This window comes from Spermophilus citellus (assembly GCF_964194105.1).
Source record: "Spermophilus citellus genome assembly, chromosome: 17".
Classification (NCBI taxonomy): Eukaryota; Metazoa; Chordata; class Mammalia; order Rodentia; family Sciuridae; genus Spermophilus; species Spermophilus citellus.
In genome coordinates, this window is record NC_138199.1 from 54,001,253 (window position 1) to 54,017,732 (window position 16,480).

Sequence of the window (16,480 nt, forward strand, 5' to 3'; positions counted from 1 at the left end):
TTTCTATGTGGTGTTGAGAATCAAACCCAGTGTCTCACACATGCTAGGCATGTGTGATTTATAAAGGGAAGATGTTTATCTGGATCATGATTCTGGTACCTGGAAAGTTCAGATAGTGCCAGCACCAGAGTCTGACTGGGGCCTCCTGGCCTACCTTCAACATGGTAGACAAGTTGAAGGGAAAGCAGGCTCATAGATCACATGGTGAGAGAAGAAGAAGAACACAAAGCTGAGACAACCAACCTCGCCTTAAAACAACCCATTCCCTTGGGAACTATACAGTCCCACAAAACCTGACTCACTCCCTGGAACCCTATGAATCCATTCATGAGGATGTAGCCCCAATCACCTAACCACCTTCCACTGGGCCCTACTCCATCAAAGTACTTTAAAGGCACCCCACCACCACCACATTAGGAGCAAACTTCCAGCACGTGAACCTTTGGGAGACAAACTACACAACACCAAAATATAGGAAGATAACATTGCATAACTCTTCCCTATGGGGACTTATAGGATGTTCTAGTCTCCCTGTTGTTCCCCATGCCCGTGATCTGCAATAGCACTGTTAGAGTATAATATGGTTATAAATTACCTTCACATACACCAGTACAGGGAGCCACTATTAAGGGCAAATTGGGCCACAAGAGAATGAGGAATCTTGACATATTGAGAGCTGAGTTTCTTAGAGAAGGGAAGAAATACAATAAGAATAGGAGGTTAAATTCTGGGGATGCAACACAGCCTCAACAACAGATAGGCAAATCAAATGCAGTGCTAATGCACATAATCATAGCCATTTGAATTTTTTTCAGAAGTGCAAATTTGTTCTAAGATTTGAATATTTATCAATGTTTTATTCACATTTACTAAATTTAAAATGAAATAATCATAATGTCATCCCAATAACTTAAGAAAAGGCATGTTATAAATTTCAATAATTTAGGAAATAGAAATAGGAAAAAATCCTCAGCTGATCTGATGAGAAGAAACACACATAAAGTACCATAATTGTGAAATATTAAGAGTGGCCCCTGCTACAAGAAAAATGCACAACTACATTCTTTACATACATTACAGCCACTTCATGACAGTTGTGCAAGATTTTTAAAATACATTATTGATAAACTATTATAAATACTGAGGGATTTTGGATATCAAACCAACACACATTCATAAATCATTTTTCTATAATTCAGATAGTTAAAACTTAAAATTGTAAACTATATGATGCATATTATCATGAAGAGTAAAATGCCTAGGAATGAATTTATGCAAAGATGAGCAAGACCTCTTGAATATAAATATTTTGACTAAGCAAATCTATGAGCTATTCTAATCTTAGGTATGCTATTTAACAGGAATATTTACATTTATTAACAAAATAAACCTTCAAGAATTTCCATTAGTTTTAATATTTTAATAGTCAGAATTAGTTTTAATATTTTAATAGTCTCCAATTGCTAACAACTTACATGTATATCAACAGTATAGTAAACAAAGAAATTGTGACTTATACATTTAAGGTAGGATAATAGAGGAATACAATGAATGAATTACCTGGGTGAATCTCAATATTAATGTGCAGAAAAAGTGGCCAAATCCATACCATTTCATTTATCAAAAGTTATAAAACAGCCTAAAGTGACCTACAAAGTTATACATCAGTAGACTGATTATCTACCAACGGGGATGATTAAGGAGTTATGTTTTGAGGATGGGGATAAACTCTATTCATTAACCTGTTACAGTAACAGGGGAGTGTTCAATTGGTGTATCAAGTTGAAACTAATAATTTGAACACTTTTTTAAATGAATGTTTTATACTTCAGAAAAGTTTGGAACATAGTAGAACTCATAAATAACTGGGCATTATTTCCTCTAATCTTATTCCTTCACTAAATGGAGAAGAAAGAAAGAACACAGACATGTATTTCATGTTTCCTGAAATAAATGTTTCTGCTGGTACACAGGGTTAGGACTCCAGTCCCCAGCAAATTCAGTATTCCAGTTATACCAACTTATTTTTATATACGTGAAGAACCTCATTCTAGGAAACCCGGCAGCTCAGCCATGACAAAGACAAGGGGTCACCTAGGCTGGAGATTGATGGATGTTTTCTAAGTCCCAGGGGAATCCTTCTGGTTCCACACACCTGATCTGGCCCTCCTGGGAACACAGTTTACAGCCTCTTCCCAAGTGCCTTTGATACACCTGGGATACAGGTGGAGAAGCTGGTCCAGAGACAGATGCCTCAACCACTTCTTGGGTACACAGACATGGAACTAGGCTTTCGGTTCATCATAGCAGCATCATTATCATTCCCAGAGAAACTTCCTAATCTACATAAAGGAAAAAAACACAGCAGTAGGGGAACAGCAACCCTGACCCCCACAGGCCTGCAGGAACTGCCACATGCCCAGGTGATGATCAGAGCAGGAACAATGCAGATGCTGTGGCTCCTTCCTTTTATCTGAACAAAGTCCCTATGACTTGCTGCCAATTAAGAAACAGATGAAACACTCACTTTCAAAAGATTCATGATATTCAGGGAACAACTTCCTCCTTGTTAATACCCATACTGAACATAGAAAACAATAGGAAAAATAATGTAAACAACAAGGAGGAAATGTCCTACTGATTGGCCCAAACCTTGGAAGACCCATGTATAAAAGGCCCAGATGGGGAGAAGTCATCAGATTCTAGGAAACTCTCCTGTGAACTGGATCCACCCTCCACACCTGCCACCATGAGTGACTGCTGCTGCTCCCCTTGCTGCCAGCCCACTGGCTGCAGGACCACCTGCTGCAGGACCACCTGCTGGAAACCAGCCTGTGTGACCTGCTCCTGCACACCCTGCTGCCAGCCCAGCTGCTGTGGCTCCAGCTGTGGCTCCAGCTGCTGCCAGCCCTGCTGCCAAACCACCTGCTGCAGGACCACCTTCAAGCCCACCTGTGTGACCAGCTGCTGCCGCACACCCTGCTGCCAGCCCTGCTGCTGTGTGTCCAGCTGCTGCCAGCCTTGCTGCCAGCCCAGCTGCTGTGGGTCTAGTGGCTGTGAGTCCAGCTGCTGCCAGCCCAGCTGCTGTGAGTCTAGCGGCTGTGGGTCCAACTCCTGTTGTGGGTCCAGTGGCTGTGGGTCCAGCTGCTGCCAGCCAGTTTGCTCCGGACCTGTGTACTGCACAAGGAGATGCTACCACCCCACATGTGTCTGCCTGCCTGGTTGCCTAGGCCAGGGCTACGGATCCAGCTGTTGCCAGCCTTGCTGCTAATGGTCAAGTCCCCAAAGGACCAACATCTGCACAAACTTCTGTCAACTGAATTACCTCCTTAGGCCCAAATCCACTTCACAAGCCCAGCATGTTGTCACCAAAATGCCTGTTACTTCCCTGCTTGTGTAAGCCCTGTGAATCAGCTTGAGCATATACAGACTACTTTGTCCTGATTTGTGTCTGGGAGAGCAAGCAGCATCTTCCTGTATCTCAATTTCAGAGTTATGTTCTTGCCTTGGATTTTTAAATCAAGATCTTCACTCTCTTCTCTCTATGTAGCAAATCCTCACAGCTCTTCACATAGGTTTCTCTGGCTGATCAGTGATCTACATGATCACGTTTTCTTTCTTAATGTGCTCATGTTTCTTTCAGATCTTTGTTTCCATAATCTTCCTAGAAGCAGGAATTCTTACTTAAATGGCTTTTAATAAATTCGGAACCATTCTCATCCCATGTTGTGCTGTATTTTCTTGTGTAGCATTCCTTATATGACATGGCGAACACATGTCCCAAAGGCATTATCCATTCTGAGCCTCAAAACAGCCCCCCATAAATTAGCATCTCCCTTTTTCAGAGGAGAACGTTTCACTGTGTGATGCTATGTGCTTAATAATAAGCAAGATCCACTACTGGGCCTTTTCTTCCTGCTCCAGTGTATTTACACTGACATCTCAGATAAGTAGAAATGGCATCAGGACTTAACTGGAGCAAGTTGTGTCCTTGACCTGATGTAACTGAGGAAGGAGTAATCCCTTGTATATACAGATAGCATTTCTGCTTACAATGTTCTTCCCAAATTAGTTTCCCACACCTCAGTGAGCACCAGCTACTTGCTGTGGCTGCTGGGGTTGCATTTAATGGTTTTCATGAATGCAGGGATCCTTTGAGACCCTTGCCTCTTACCAGCCACTGGAGGGATTCATCTACCTCAAAAAGATTTGAGAATCTCTTGTGTCCTCCTGAGAGACTCATCTAAAGGAATTTGTTCTTTGCTATCATGTGAACCAAACCCTTACATGCCTTCTTCCCCCGAGTACCTACTTAGAGCAAAGGTAACCTAGATCTTCCTGCCTGATGGGTATGCACCTCTAGTTACTATGTTATTGTCAAACTGTGGTTGCTGCTATTACCCATTTGTGGTTATTACTGAGGGTAGATATCCCAGGAAATAATCCAGTGTTATGTTTCCCCCAGAATTCATATGCAAATAGTACCTTTGATGACGCAATTAGCTATGATAAGTTCCTACTGAAATAGTTTGGACCCTAATCTATTTGGCTGTATTAGAAGGATAAATTTAGAAACATTCACAGATAGAAAGAAGACAATGTAAGACACATGGAGATGACATCTCTCTACAAGTCAAATAAGCACCCTGGAATCAATACCTCCCTCACAATCCTCAGATAGAAGAAGAAGAAAAAGAAGAAGAAGAAGAAGAAGAAGAAAAGAAGAAGAAGAAGAAGAAGAAGAAGAAGAAGAAGAAGAAGAGGAGGAGGAGGAGGAAGAGGAGGGGAGGGGGGAGGGAGAGGGAGAGGGGGAGGGGGAGGGGGACATCAGGACTGCTCTCCTTGGGATGCTGCCTATACAAGGAACAAAGCAAGATAAGCAAGCTCATGCTGATGATGTCACTGCTTCTAGAGCCTAACTTATAAAACTCCTCTCCCTGTGGTGACTGGTGTAGAATGGAGGACACTATGCAAAGGATGTGTCACTCATCCAGATGGCTGCCAGTGGCCATAACACTATGAGGGTCAGGAGGTGTTCTCTTCTGGGATAGCATCATGACAGACAGGAGGTACTACTTGGTAAAGCACTGTGAAGGACATAGGTGCTCCTGTCCATCATTGCCACTGGTCTCTCTAGTGAGGGTATCTGTCCAGCTCATCCCCACTGGACCTTTCCCATAAGCATCTCCCATTAAACCTTATGTCTCATCCTCCATCTCCAGGCATCTTCCTTGGTTCCTTCTCTCAGCAACCTATCCTGGTGCCCAAGAATGACTGGGCTACAGACATGACACAGGGGCTCTCGTGTTGATCAGGTAATAATCTCATGTCACTAACTTGAACTTACAATTTATGGGTCACACTCTTCCCACCCCCCAGTTCTCTTCTGTGAGTTTAGATGATGCTTGCAAGTGTCCAACAAGTCAACATCTATCATAAATAAGATATAAATGATTCAAATCTAGTGCCATGTGTATATGACGCAAAATGCAAGGTTGCTTTCCAAAATGCAAGGTTGGTCTCACATTTGAACATTCTCCAGTGTTTTAGCAACACTGCTTAAAAAGGCACAATAACCATAACATTATCACAATTCATAAAGAAAAATCATTTCATAAATCTCAACATCATTTCAAGAAAGTAAACCTTTCCCCATGGTATTGGCATAAAAACCACATAGACCAAGGGAATAGAATAGAGTACCCAGAAAAAACCTCTTGCATCAAAAGCCAACTGATTTCTGTCTAAGCAAACAAAAACATACATGGGAGAAATGACAGCCTTTTCAGCAGATGATACCTGGAAAACTGGATATTCAAATGCAGATGATTGACACTTGACTGTTCTCACTCTATGCAAAAATCAATTCAAAATGGCTCAAAGACCCAAATATAAGACCTGGAACTATAAAACTACTTAAAAAAAGCATAGTGGATACACTTCAAGATGTTTAGACAGGTAAGTATTTTTGCATAAGACCCCCAAAAAGCACACAAAAATTTTTCCTAAAATTTTTCTAAATTTCTTAATCTGATATAATGCCATTTGTCAAACAGCAAAATTTGACAAATGGCATAATATCAGATTAAGAAGTTTAGGAAAGCATCAACAGAGTGAAGAGACAGCCTACAGAATGGGAGACAAATTTGCAAGTTACTCATCTGACATTAATCATTATCCAGAATATATAAGGGACTCAAAACTTCAATAACAAAAAACAAATAACTCAATTAAAATATAAGCAAATAATACAAATAGATAATTGGCAAAAGAGGAAATTCAACAGTCAACAAAATTTATGGAAAAATGCTCAACATTATTAACTGTTAGGGAAATGCAAATTAAAACCAGATGAGACATCACATTCCTATTAGAATGATTATGCTAAAAATAGAACAAAAAGTGCTGGTAAGGATGTGGAGAAAAGGGAACCCTAAAACACATTTACAAATGCAAATTTATACAATCATTATGGAAAGGAGAACAGTATCCTTTAAAAACCTAACAATAGTACTATCATGTGATCTGACTATCCCACTTCTGAATTTTTATCCAAAGAAAATGACATCCATGGAGTTCGGGATTGCAGATGGGGAAGGAAGCGGTACAGTCCCATCTCCCACAAGGGACACTCCACTAAGGCAACCAGCGGCCACCATCTTGGAGAGGAGAGCTGAAGTATCCACCGCCACTCTCCGACAGATTGCAACAACAAAACAGGTGTGTGTCACTCAGTTCAGCCCCCTTACATAGGGGGATTTCGCATAAAATCTCTCCTAGACTTTCAGGGGAAGGGAGTATCACAGTGAGCCTGCATAAAGACTAAAGGAGAACTAGAGGCACCTGACCTTCAACCCCCCCTCCCATCAGCAGCCAAAACAAAACCTGTCTAGCCAGCGCTGGGGGAGGGGCAAGCAGAAAAAATCAAAACCATAGAGTGCCGGGGATCCCAAAAGCCAACGGTGTGACCCCGGAGATCCAGGCTGTCTGATTCGCGCGGCCTGCCCCGCGGCTACAGAAGGCGTGGCGCCGCAGAGAAGGGATTAACTGGTAAGCAGGGAGATAAGTAGCTGCGACACGGTGGTATCCCACCAGCCAAGCCCACACTGACCCCCGGGCTGAGTTCGGAATTGCAGACGGGGAAGGAAGCGGTACAGTCCCATCCCCCACAAGGGACACTCCACTAAGGCAACCAGCGGCCACCAACTTGGAGAGCTGAAGTATCCACCGCCACTCTCCGACAGATTGCAACAACAAAACAGGAGAAACCAAGACTAGCAAGAGAAACCAGGAGACTAGAGGCAAGGCCCTCGTGACTGGGCAGCTGTAAACTGCAGGCCCGCCGGCGACAGTTCACCCACTGCCCGCGTAATTGGGCGGTAGGAGAACGCCCACCCGCTGGCGACTGATCACCTGCCCGCGGCCTGTGATACCGGGTGGCTGGAGACTGCCCGCCTGCCTCGACCGGGAGCTGAAACCAAACAGAGACAGTCCAGTCACACCCCCCCCATTAGGGCACCCCGGCAAGGAGACTAGGGCTCGTCATAGCAGAGTAGTGTCGTCACTGAAGCTCGGACGTCGGAATTTCTTCCCAGCGGAATCCACGTTAGCAGGCATAGTTTAACAACACAAAGGAGAGACATGAGAGTAATACAGAAACAAAACAAATCTATAGAAGAGAGCAGAAACACGACAATCAAAAAGAGCTGGAAAATAACGTGGACAACATGAGAAAACAGGGGAAAAAAGGAATACAAACAATGCAAGACAACTCAATTCTACAGGAGGACATAGAAACATCAGAAACAGGGATAGGGAAAGAACTCAAGGCATACCTAACTCGAATGGAAAGGAATATTAGAGAAGACATGAGACAGCAAGTCCAAGAAATAAAAGTATATTTTGAAAATGAATTAAACAAACAAATTCAAATGGCAAAGAACGAGCTCTACCAGGAGATAGAGATCTTAAAAAAAAAAATCAAACAATAATCCTAGAATTGCAGGAAACTATAAACCAAATTAAAAACTCAAACGAGAATATTACAAATAGACTTGGTCAAGTAGAAGTCAGAACATCAGATAATGAAGACAAGGTTTATCAACTTGAAAAGAATATAGTCAACACAGAAAAGATGCTTAAATCCCACGAGCAATCTATTCAAGAGATATGGGATGTCATAAAAAAACCAAATCTGAGAGTCATAGGGATAGAAGAAGGCACAGAGATTCAAACCAAAGGAATGGACAGCATATTAAATGAAATAATTCTAGAAAACTTCCCAGAGATGAAAGATGGAATGGATCGCCAAATCCTGGAAGCCTACAGGACCCCAAACATTCAAAACCATAATAGACGAACTCCAAGACATATAATTATGAAGATAGCCAACGTACAGAACAAGGAGAGAATATTAAAAGCTACGAGAGAAAAGAGGCAGATTACATTCAGGGGTAAACCAATTAGGTTAACGACCGATTTCTCATCACAAACTTTGAAAGCGAAAAGATCCTGGAATAATGTATTTCAAATGCTGAAAAATAATGGATTCCAACCAAGAATACTATATCCAGCAAAATTGAGCTTCAAATTTGACAATGAAATTAAAATCTTTCACGATAAACAAAGGCTAAAAGAATTTGCAGCAAGAAAACCAGCTCTGCAAAGCATTTTGAACAAAACACTACAAGAAGAGGAATTGAAAAATAGTGCCCAAAACTAACAGCAGGAGGTATCTCAGTAAAGGGGGAGGAAAATAACCAAAAAGCAAAACTAGCCAAACTAAAATAAATAAATAAAGAAGCATGATTGGAAGTACAAATCATATCTCAATTGTAACCTTAAATGTTAATGGCCTAAACTCACCAATCAAGAGACATAGGCTAGTAACCTGGATCAAAAAAACAAATCCAACAATATGCTGCCTTCAGGAGACTCATATGATAGGAAAAGACATACATAGGCTGAAGGTAAAAGGTTGGGAAAAATCATACCACTCACATGGCCCTCGGAAGCAAGCAGGAGTGGCCATACTCATATCGAATAAAATCAACTTCAAACCTAAGTTAATCAAGAAGGATAAAGAAGGTCACTATATACTGTTAAAAGGAACCATCCACCAACAAGACATAACAATCATCAATTTGTATGCACCAAACAATGGAGCTCCAACGTTCATAAAACAAACTCTCCTCAAGTTCAAGAGTCAAATAGACCACAACACAATAATTATGGGTGACTTCAACACACCGCTCTCGCCATTAGACAGATCCTCTAGACAAAAGCTGAATAAAGAAACTATAGAACTCAATAGCACAATCAATAACCTAGACTTAACCGACATATATAGAATATATCAACCATCATCAAGTGGATACATGTTCTTCTCAGCAGCACATGGATCCTACTCAAAGATAGACCATATATTATGCCATAAGGCAACCCTTAGTAAATATAAAGGCGTGGAGATAATACCATGCACCATATCTGATCATAATGGAATGAAATTGGAAATCAATGATAAAAGAAGGAAGGAAAAATCCTACATCACATGGAAAATGAACAATATGTTATTGAATGATCAATGGGTTATAGAAGACATAAAGGAGGAGATGAAAAAATTCTTAGAATCAAATGATAACACAGACACAACATACCGGAATCTATGGGACACAATGAAAGCAGTTTTAAGAGGGAAATTCATTTCTTGGAGTTCTTACCTCAAAAAAAGAAAAAACCAACAAATAAATGAACTCACGCAACACCTCAAAAACCTAGAAAAGGAAGAGCAAAACAACAGCAAATGTAGTAGAAGACAAGAAATAATTAAAATTAGAGCAGAAATCAACGAAATTGAAACAAAAGAAACCATTGAAAAAATTGATAAAACTAAAAGTTGGTTCTTTGAAAAAAAAATAAGATAGACAAGCCCTTAGCCATGCTAACGAAAAGAAGAAGAGAGAGAACTCAAATTACTAACATACGGGATGAAAAAGGCAATATCACAACAGACACTACAGAAATACAGAAGATAATTAGAAAGTATTTTGAAAACCTATATTCCAATAAAATAGAAGATAATGAAGATATCGATAAATTTCTTAAGGCATATGATTTGCCCAGATTGAGACAGGAAGACACACACAATTTAAACAGACCAATAACAAAAGAAGAAATGGAAGAAGCCATCAAAAGACTACCAACCAAGAAAAGCCCTGGACCGGATGGGTATACAGCGGAGTTCTACAAAACCTTCAAAGAAGAATTCATACCAATACTTTTCAAGCTATTTCAAGAAATAGAAAAAGAAGGAGCCCTTCCAAATTCATTCTATGAGGCCAACATCACTTTGATCCCAAAACCAGACAAAGATACTTCAAAGAAAGAAAACTACAGACCAATATCTCTAATGAACTTGGATGCAAAAATTCTCAATAAAATTCTGGCGAATCGAATACAAAAACATATCAGAAAACTTGTGCACCATGATCAAGTAGGATTCATTCCTGGGATGCAAGGATGGTTCAATATACGGAAATCAATAAATGCTATTCACCACATCAATAGACTTATAGACAAGAACCACATGATCATCTCGATGGATGCAGAAAAAGCATTTGACAAAGTACAGCATCCCTTTATGTTCAAAACACTAGAAAAACTAGGGATAACAGGAACTTACCTCAACATTGTAAAAGCTATATATGCTAAACCTCAGGCTAGCATCATCCTAAACGGAGAAAAACTGAAGGCATTTCCTCTAAAATCTGGAACAAGACAGGGATGCCCTCTATCACCACTTCTATTCAATTTAGTTCTCGAAGTACTAGCCAGAGCAATTAGACAGACAAAAGAAATTAAAGGCATAAAAATAGGAAAAGAAGAAATTAAACTATCGCTATTTGCGGATGACATGATAATATACTTAACAGACCCAAAAGAGTCTACAAAGAAGCTGCTAGAGTTAATAAATGAATTCAGCAAAGTGGCAGGTTATAAAATCAACACGCATAAATCAAAGGCATTCCTGTATATCAGCAACAAAACCTCTGAAATGGAAATAAGGAAAACCACTCCATTCACAATATCCTCAAAGAAAATAAGATACTTGGGAATCAACCTAACAAAAGAGGTGAAAGATTTATACAATGAAAACTACAGAACCCTAAAGAGAGAGATAGAAGAAGATCTCAGAAGATGGAAAAATGTACCCTGTTCATGGATAGGCAGAACTAACATCATCAAAATGGCGATATTACCCAAAGTTCTCTACAGGTTTAATGCGATGCCAATCAAAATCCCAATGGCATTTCTTGTAGAAATAGACAAAGCAATCATGAAATTCATATGGAAAAACAAAAGACCCAGAATAGCAAAAGCAATTCTAAGCAGGAAGTGTGAATCTGGAGGTATAGCGATACCAGAGGTCAAACTGTACTACAAAGCAATAGTAACAAAAACAGCATGGTACTGGTACCAAAACAGGCAGGTGGACCAATGGTACAGAATAGAAGACACAGAGACTAATCCACAAAGTTACAACTATCTTATATTTGATAAAGGGGCTAAAAGCATGCAATGGAGGAAGGATAGCATCTTCAACAAATGGTGCTGGGAAAATTGGAAATCCATATGCAACAAAATGAAATTGAATCCCTTTCTCTCGCCATCCACAAAAGTTAACTCAAAATGGATCAGGGAGCTAGATATCAAATCAGAGACACTGCATCTGATAGAAGAAAAAGTTGGCTACGATCTACATATTGTGGGGTCGGGCTCCAAATTCCTTAATAGGACACCCATAGCCCAAGAGTTAACAACAAGAATAAACAAATGGGACTTACTTAAACTAAAAAGTTTTTTTCTCAGCAAGAGAAACAATAAAAGAGGTAAATAGAGAGCCTACATCCTGGGAACAAATTTTTACCCCCCACACCTCCGATAGAGCCCTAATATCCAGAATGTACAAAGAACTCAAAAAATTAAACAATAAGATAACAAATAACCCAATTAACAAATGGGCCAAGGACCTGAACAGACACTTCTCAGAGGAGGACATACAATCAATCAACAAGTACATGAAAAAATGCTCACCATCTCTAGCAATCAGAGAAATACAAATCAAAACCACCCTAAGATACCATCTCACTCCAGTAAGATTGGCAGCCATTATGAAGTCAAACAACAATAAGTGTTGGCGGGGATGTGGGGAAAGGGTACACTTGTACACTGCTGGTGGGGCTGCAAAATGGTGAGGCCAATTTGGAAAGCAGTATGGAGATTCCTGGGAAAGCTGGGAATGGATCCACCATTTGACCCAGCTATCGCACTTCTCGGACTATTCCCTGAGGACCTTAAAAAAGCGCTCTATAGGGATACGGCTGCATCAATGATTATAGCGGCACAATTCACAATAGCTAGACTGTGGAACCAATCTAGATGCCCCTCAATAGATGAATGGATAAAAAAAAATGTGGCATCTATACACAATGGAGTATTATGCAGCACTAAGAAATGACAAAATCATAGAATTTGCAGGGAAATGGATGGCATTAGAGCAGATTATGCTAAGCGAAGCTAGCCAAGCCCTAAAAAACAAATGCCAAATGTCTGCTTTGATATAAAGAGAACAACTAAGAACAGAACAGGAAGGAAGAGCATGAGGAAAAGACTACAGTAAACAAAGACGAATGGGGGGAGAGAAACGGAGAGAGAAGGGAAAGCACATGGAAATAGTAGGAGACCTTCAATGATACATAAAATTATAAGAGGTTATGAGGGGCAAGGGGGAGGGAAAAAAAGAGAGAGAATTGAACAACAGCAGGGGAGGTAGAGAGGGAAGATGGGAGGGGAGGGGAGGGGAGGGGAGGGGAGGGGGGATAGTAGGGGATAGGAAAGGTAGCAGAATACAACAGTCACTAATATGGCATTATGTAAAAATGTGAATATGTAACAGATGTGATTCTGCAATCTGTATTTGGGGTGAAAATGGGAGTTCAAAACACAATTTGAGTCAAATGTATGAAAGATGATATATCATGAGCTATGTAATGCTTTAAATAATCAATTAAAAAAAAAGAAAAGAAAATGACATCCATATATCAAGGAGACACTTGCTTACTCATGTTTATGTCGGGCTGTTCAAAGTAGCAAAGGAATGGAATCAACCTACATGTGTTGAAATATCACTCTGTTCCTTCTTAAATATATACAATTATTATATGCCCATAAAAATTTTAAATGTGGGGCTGGGGATGTGGCTCAAGCGGTAGCGCGCTCGCCTGGCATGCCTGCGGCCCGGGTTCGATTCTCAGCACCACATACCAACAAAGATGTTGTGTCCTCCGAGAACTAAAAAATAAATATTAAAAATTCTCTCTCTCTCTCTCTCTCTCTCTCTCTCTCTCTCCCTCTCTCTCCCTCTCTCTCCTCTCTCACTCTCTCTTTAAGAAAAATTTTTTTAAATGTTTCGTTTGATCACTATCCATTGCATGTATGTGCTGAATTATCACACTGTACCCCATAAATATATAGGATTAAAATAATAATAAAGTATTTTAAAACTTTTTTTTTTAGAGAGAGTGAGACAGAGGGGGACAGAGAGAGAGAATTTTAATATTTATTTATTTTTTAGTTCTCGGCGGACACAACATCTTTGTTTGTATGTGGTGCTGAGGATCGAACCCGGGCCGCACGCACGCCAGGCGAGCGCGCTACCGCTTGAGCCACATCCCCAGCCCATTTTAAAACTTTTAAACAAAAATACCTTAGTAAATAAGGAATAAAATAGTCTCATGACTCTGTTGAAAATAATCTACCAAAAAAAAGAGAGGAAGCATCAAACATAACTGGGGAATTTGTGAATTCTCCCTTCTGCACTGAGAATATACAAGGATATCCACCACACCTTTATATGAAATATGGTGCCAGAGGCTCTACCAAATGGTCAAAAGCAAGAAAAAAATGGAAGATAAAAGATTGAAATGAGGTTAATAAAGAATTATCATTTGCACATGATTTTGACAGTGCCTGACTTGCCCTGCAATAAACAATTAGAAAAAGCTAGAGAGCTTTGATACATGATTAACATTCAAAATAAATAATTTTCTATATTTCAGAAGCATTAAACTTAAAGTTTTGAGTTATGTAGAATAGAATAAAAAATAAGATGTCTCAGAATAGGTCAAAAGAAAGGTAAGATTTGAAAAAGAAAAAAATAAATACATAAACTAGAAATTATGAGTAATTCTACATGTAGTTTATATGATAAAAAGTTTTAACTACATATACCAAGGCTCTGTACAAAAACATGCATAGCAACACTGTTTTCATAATCCCCTTCTACAAAGAAGTCATGTGCTTATCTAGAAGCTAATCAACAATGAAGTTGTGTTAACTTCATGTATTATTGGGAATTACACAACAGTGAAATTTAATAAAGTACAGATGATTACAGTGGTAAACCTAACAGGAGAGAGAGAGAGAGAGAGAGAGAGAAACCAATTTTTATTTATAATATAAATCAAACAGCCACAACTAACCTCCAGGGTTACAAGTCAACAGAGTGACTGGCTCCCTCTGGGGACAAGTCAGAGGATACCACTGGAGGGAAAGAGTCAATTTCACTTCCCAACCTGGTAATAAGGACACAGACAGATTCAGTTTGTAATATTCCATCAAGCTAGAAATTAATCCTTTCCATCCTTTTTTTAAATGAATGGTGTACCTAACAAAGAGTTAGAAATATGTAAGGCCTCAAAGATAAATGAAGTATCATCTCAGTCTTAATTCCCTCATTAAAGAAAAGAAACATGGAGAGAAAGAGAGGGGAAAGGTGGAAAAGGAGGGCAGGAAGGGAGGAAAGAAATGGAGGGGACAACTGGCCTAGTATCGCTGGCTCTGTTGGTACCCAGGTTAGGATGGAGTCATCAATTCATCATGGTCTGCCTGGATCTGCAGCAGGGCAGGTTCTTTGTCATGAGCCCTTCAGTCCTGGGCAAAGTAGGGCCAATGGTCATCCATAAATCCATTGATACATTCTGATTCCTAATGCACTGATTCTGCATCTACCCATTCTCTGATTTTGCTCTACCATTGGGATCACTTTTCACTAAACATCCTTTTCTCAGGTGTACTTAAGACCAAAAGACCTACAGGTTGGAGAAGCAGATACAGGCACACAGCATAGTATTTATCTTGATTGGGGGGGAGAGGGGGAGGCAAAGAGATAACAAACCAGGTATTCAATTTGTTCCCGTGATCATCTCCTCAGCATGTCCTTCCCCAAAGTGTCCCAAACACACTTCCTAATCCAAGTACAGCCAAGAAAACAAAACTGTGGAGAAACAACAACCTTGACCCTCACAGACCTCACATGCCCAGGTGATGATCAGAGCAGGAACAATGCAGATGCTGTGGCTCCTTCCTTTTATCTGAACAAAGTCCCTATGACTTGCTGCCAATTAAGAAACAGATGAAACACTCACTTTCAAAAGATTCATGATATTCAGGGAACAACTTCCTCCTTGTTAATACCCATACTGAACATAGAAAACAATAGGAAAAATAATGTAAACAACAAGGAGGAAATGTCCTACTGATTGGCCCAAACCTTGGAAGACCCATGTATAAAAGGCCCAGATGGGGAGAAGTCATCAGATTCTAGGAAACTCTCCTGTGAACTGGATCCACCCTCCACACCTGCCACCATGAGTGACTGCTGCTGCTCCCCTTGCTGCCAGCCCACTGGCTGCAGGACCACCTGCTGCAGGACCACCTGCTGGAAACCAGCCTGTGTGACCTGCTCCTGCACACCCTGCTGCCAGCCCAGCTGCTGTGGCTCCAGCTGTGGCTCCAGCTGCTGCCAGCCCTGCTGCCAAACCACCTGCTGCAGGACCACCTTCAAGCCCACCTGTGTGACCAGCTGCTGCCGCACACCCTGCTGCCAGCCCTGCTGCTGTGTGTCCAGCTGCTGCCAGCCTTGCTGCCAGCCTAGCTGCTGTGGGTCTAGTGGCTGTGGGTCCAGCTGCTGCCAGCCCAGCTGCTGTGAGTCTAGCGGCTGTGGGTCCAACTCCTGCTGTGGGTCCAGTGGCTGTGGGTCCAGCTGCTGCCAGCCAGTTTGCTCCGGACCTGTGTACTGCACAAGGAGATGCTACCACCCCACATGTGTCTGCCTGCCTGGTTGCCTAGGCCAGGGCTACGGATCCAGCTGTTGCCAGCCTTGCTGCTAATGGTCAAGTCCCCAAAGGACCAACATCTGCACAAACTTCTGTCAACTGAATTACCTCCTTAGGCCCAAATCCACTTCACAAGCCCAGCATGTTGTCACCAAAATGCCTGTTACTTCCCTGCTTGTGTAAGCCCTGTGAATCAGCTTGAGCATATACAGACTACTTTGTCCTGATTTGTGTCTGGGAGAGCAAGCAGCATCTTCCTGTATCTCAATTTCAGAGTTATGTTCTTGCCTTGGATTTTTAAATCA

General features: G+C 40.9%; 2 protein-coding genes across 2 annotated transcripts; both read left to right on the forward strand.

Annotated features, from left to right (window-relative positions):
- Positions 1–2,749: 2,749 nt before the first annotated feature.
- Positions 2,750–3,271, forward strand: LOC308636575 (uncharacterized protein; the record flags this gene model as incomplete). The annotated part of the gene is made up of 1 exon (XM_081272138.1): positions 2,750–3,271. One exon carries the CDS (start codon positions 2,750–2,752, stop codon positions 3,269–3,271), a length of 522 nt encoding a protein of 173 aa, XP_081128264.1.
- A 12,436-nt stretch (positions 3,272–15,707) lies between these two features.
- On the forward strand, positions 15,708–16,229 carry LOC308636574 (uncharacterized protein; the record flags this gene model as incomplete). The annotated part of the gene is made up of 1 exon (XM_081272137.1): positions 15,708–16,229. The coding sequence occupies one exon, from the start codon at positions 15,708–15,710 to the stop codon at positions 16,227–16,229; it is 522 nt and encodes a 173-aa protein (XP_081128263.1).
- Between the last annotated feature and the right edge of the window lie 251 nt (positions 16,230–16,480).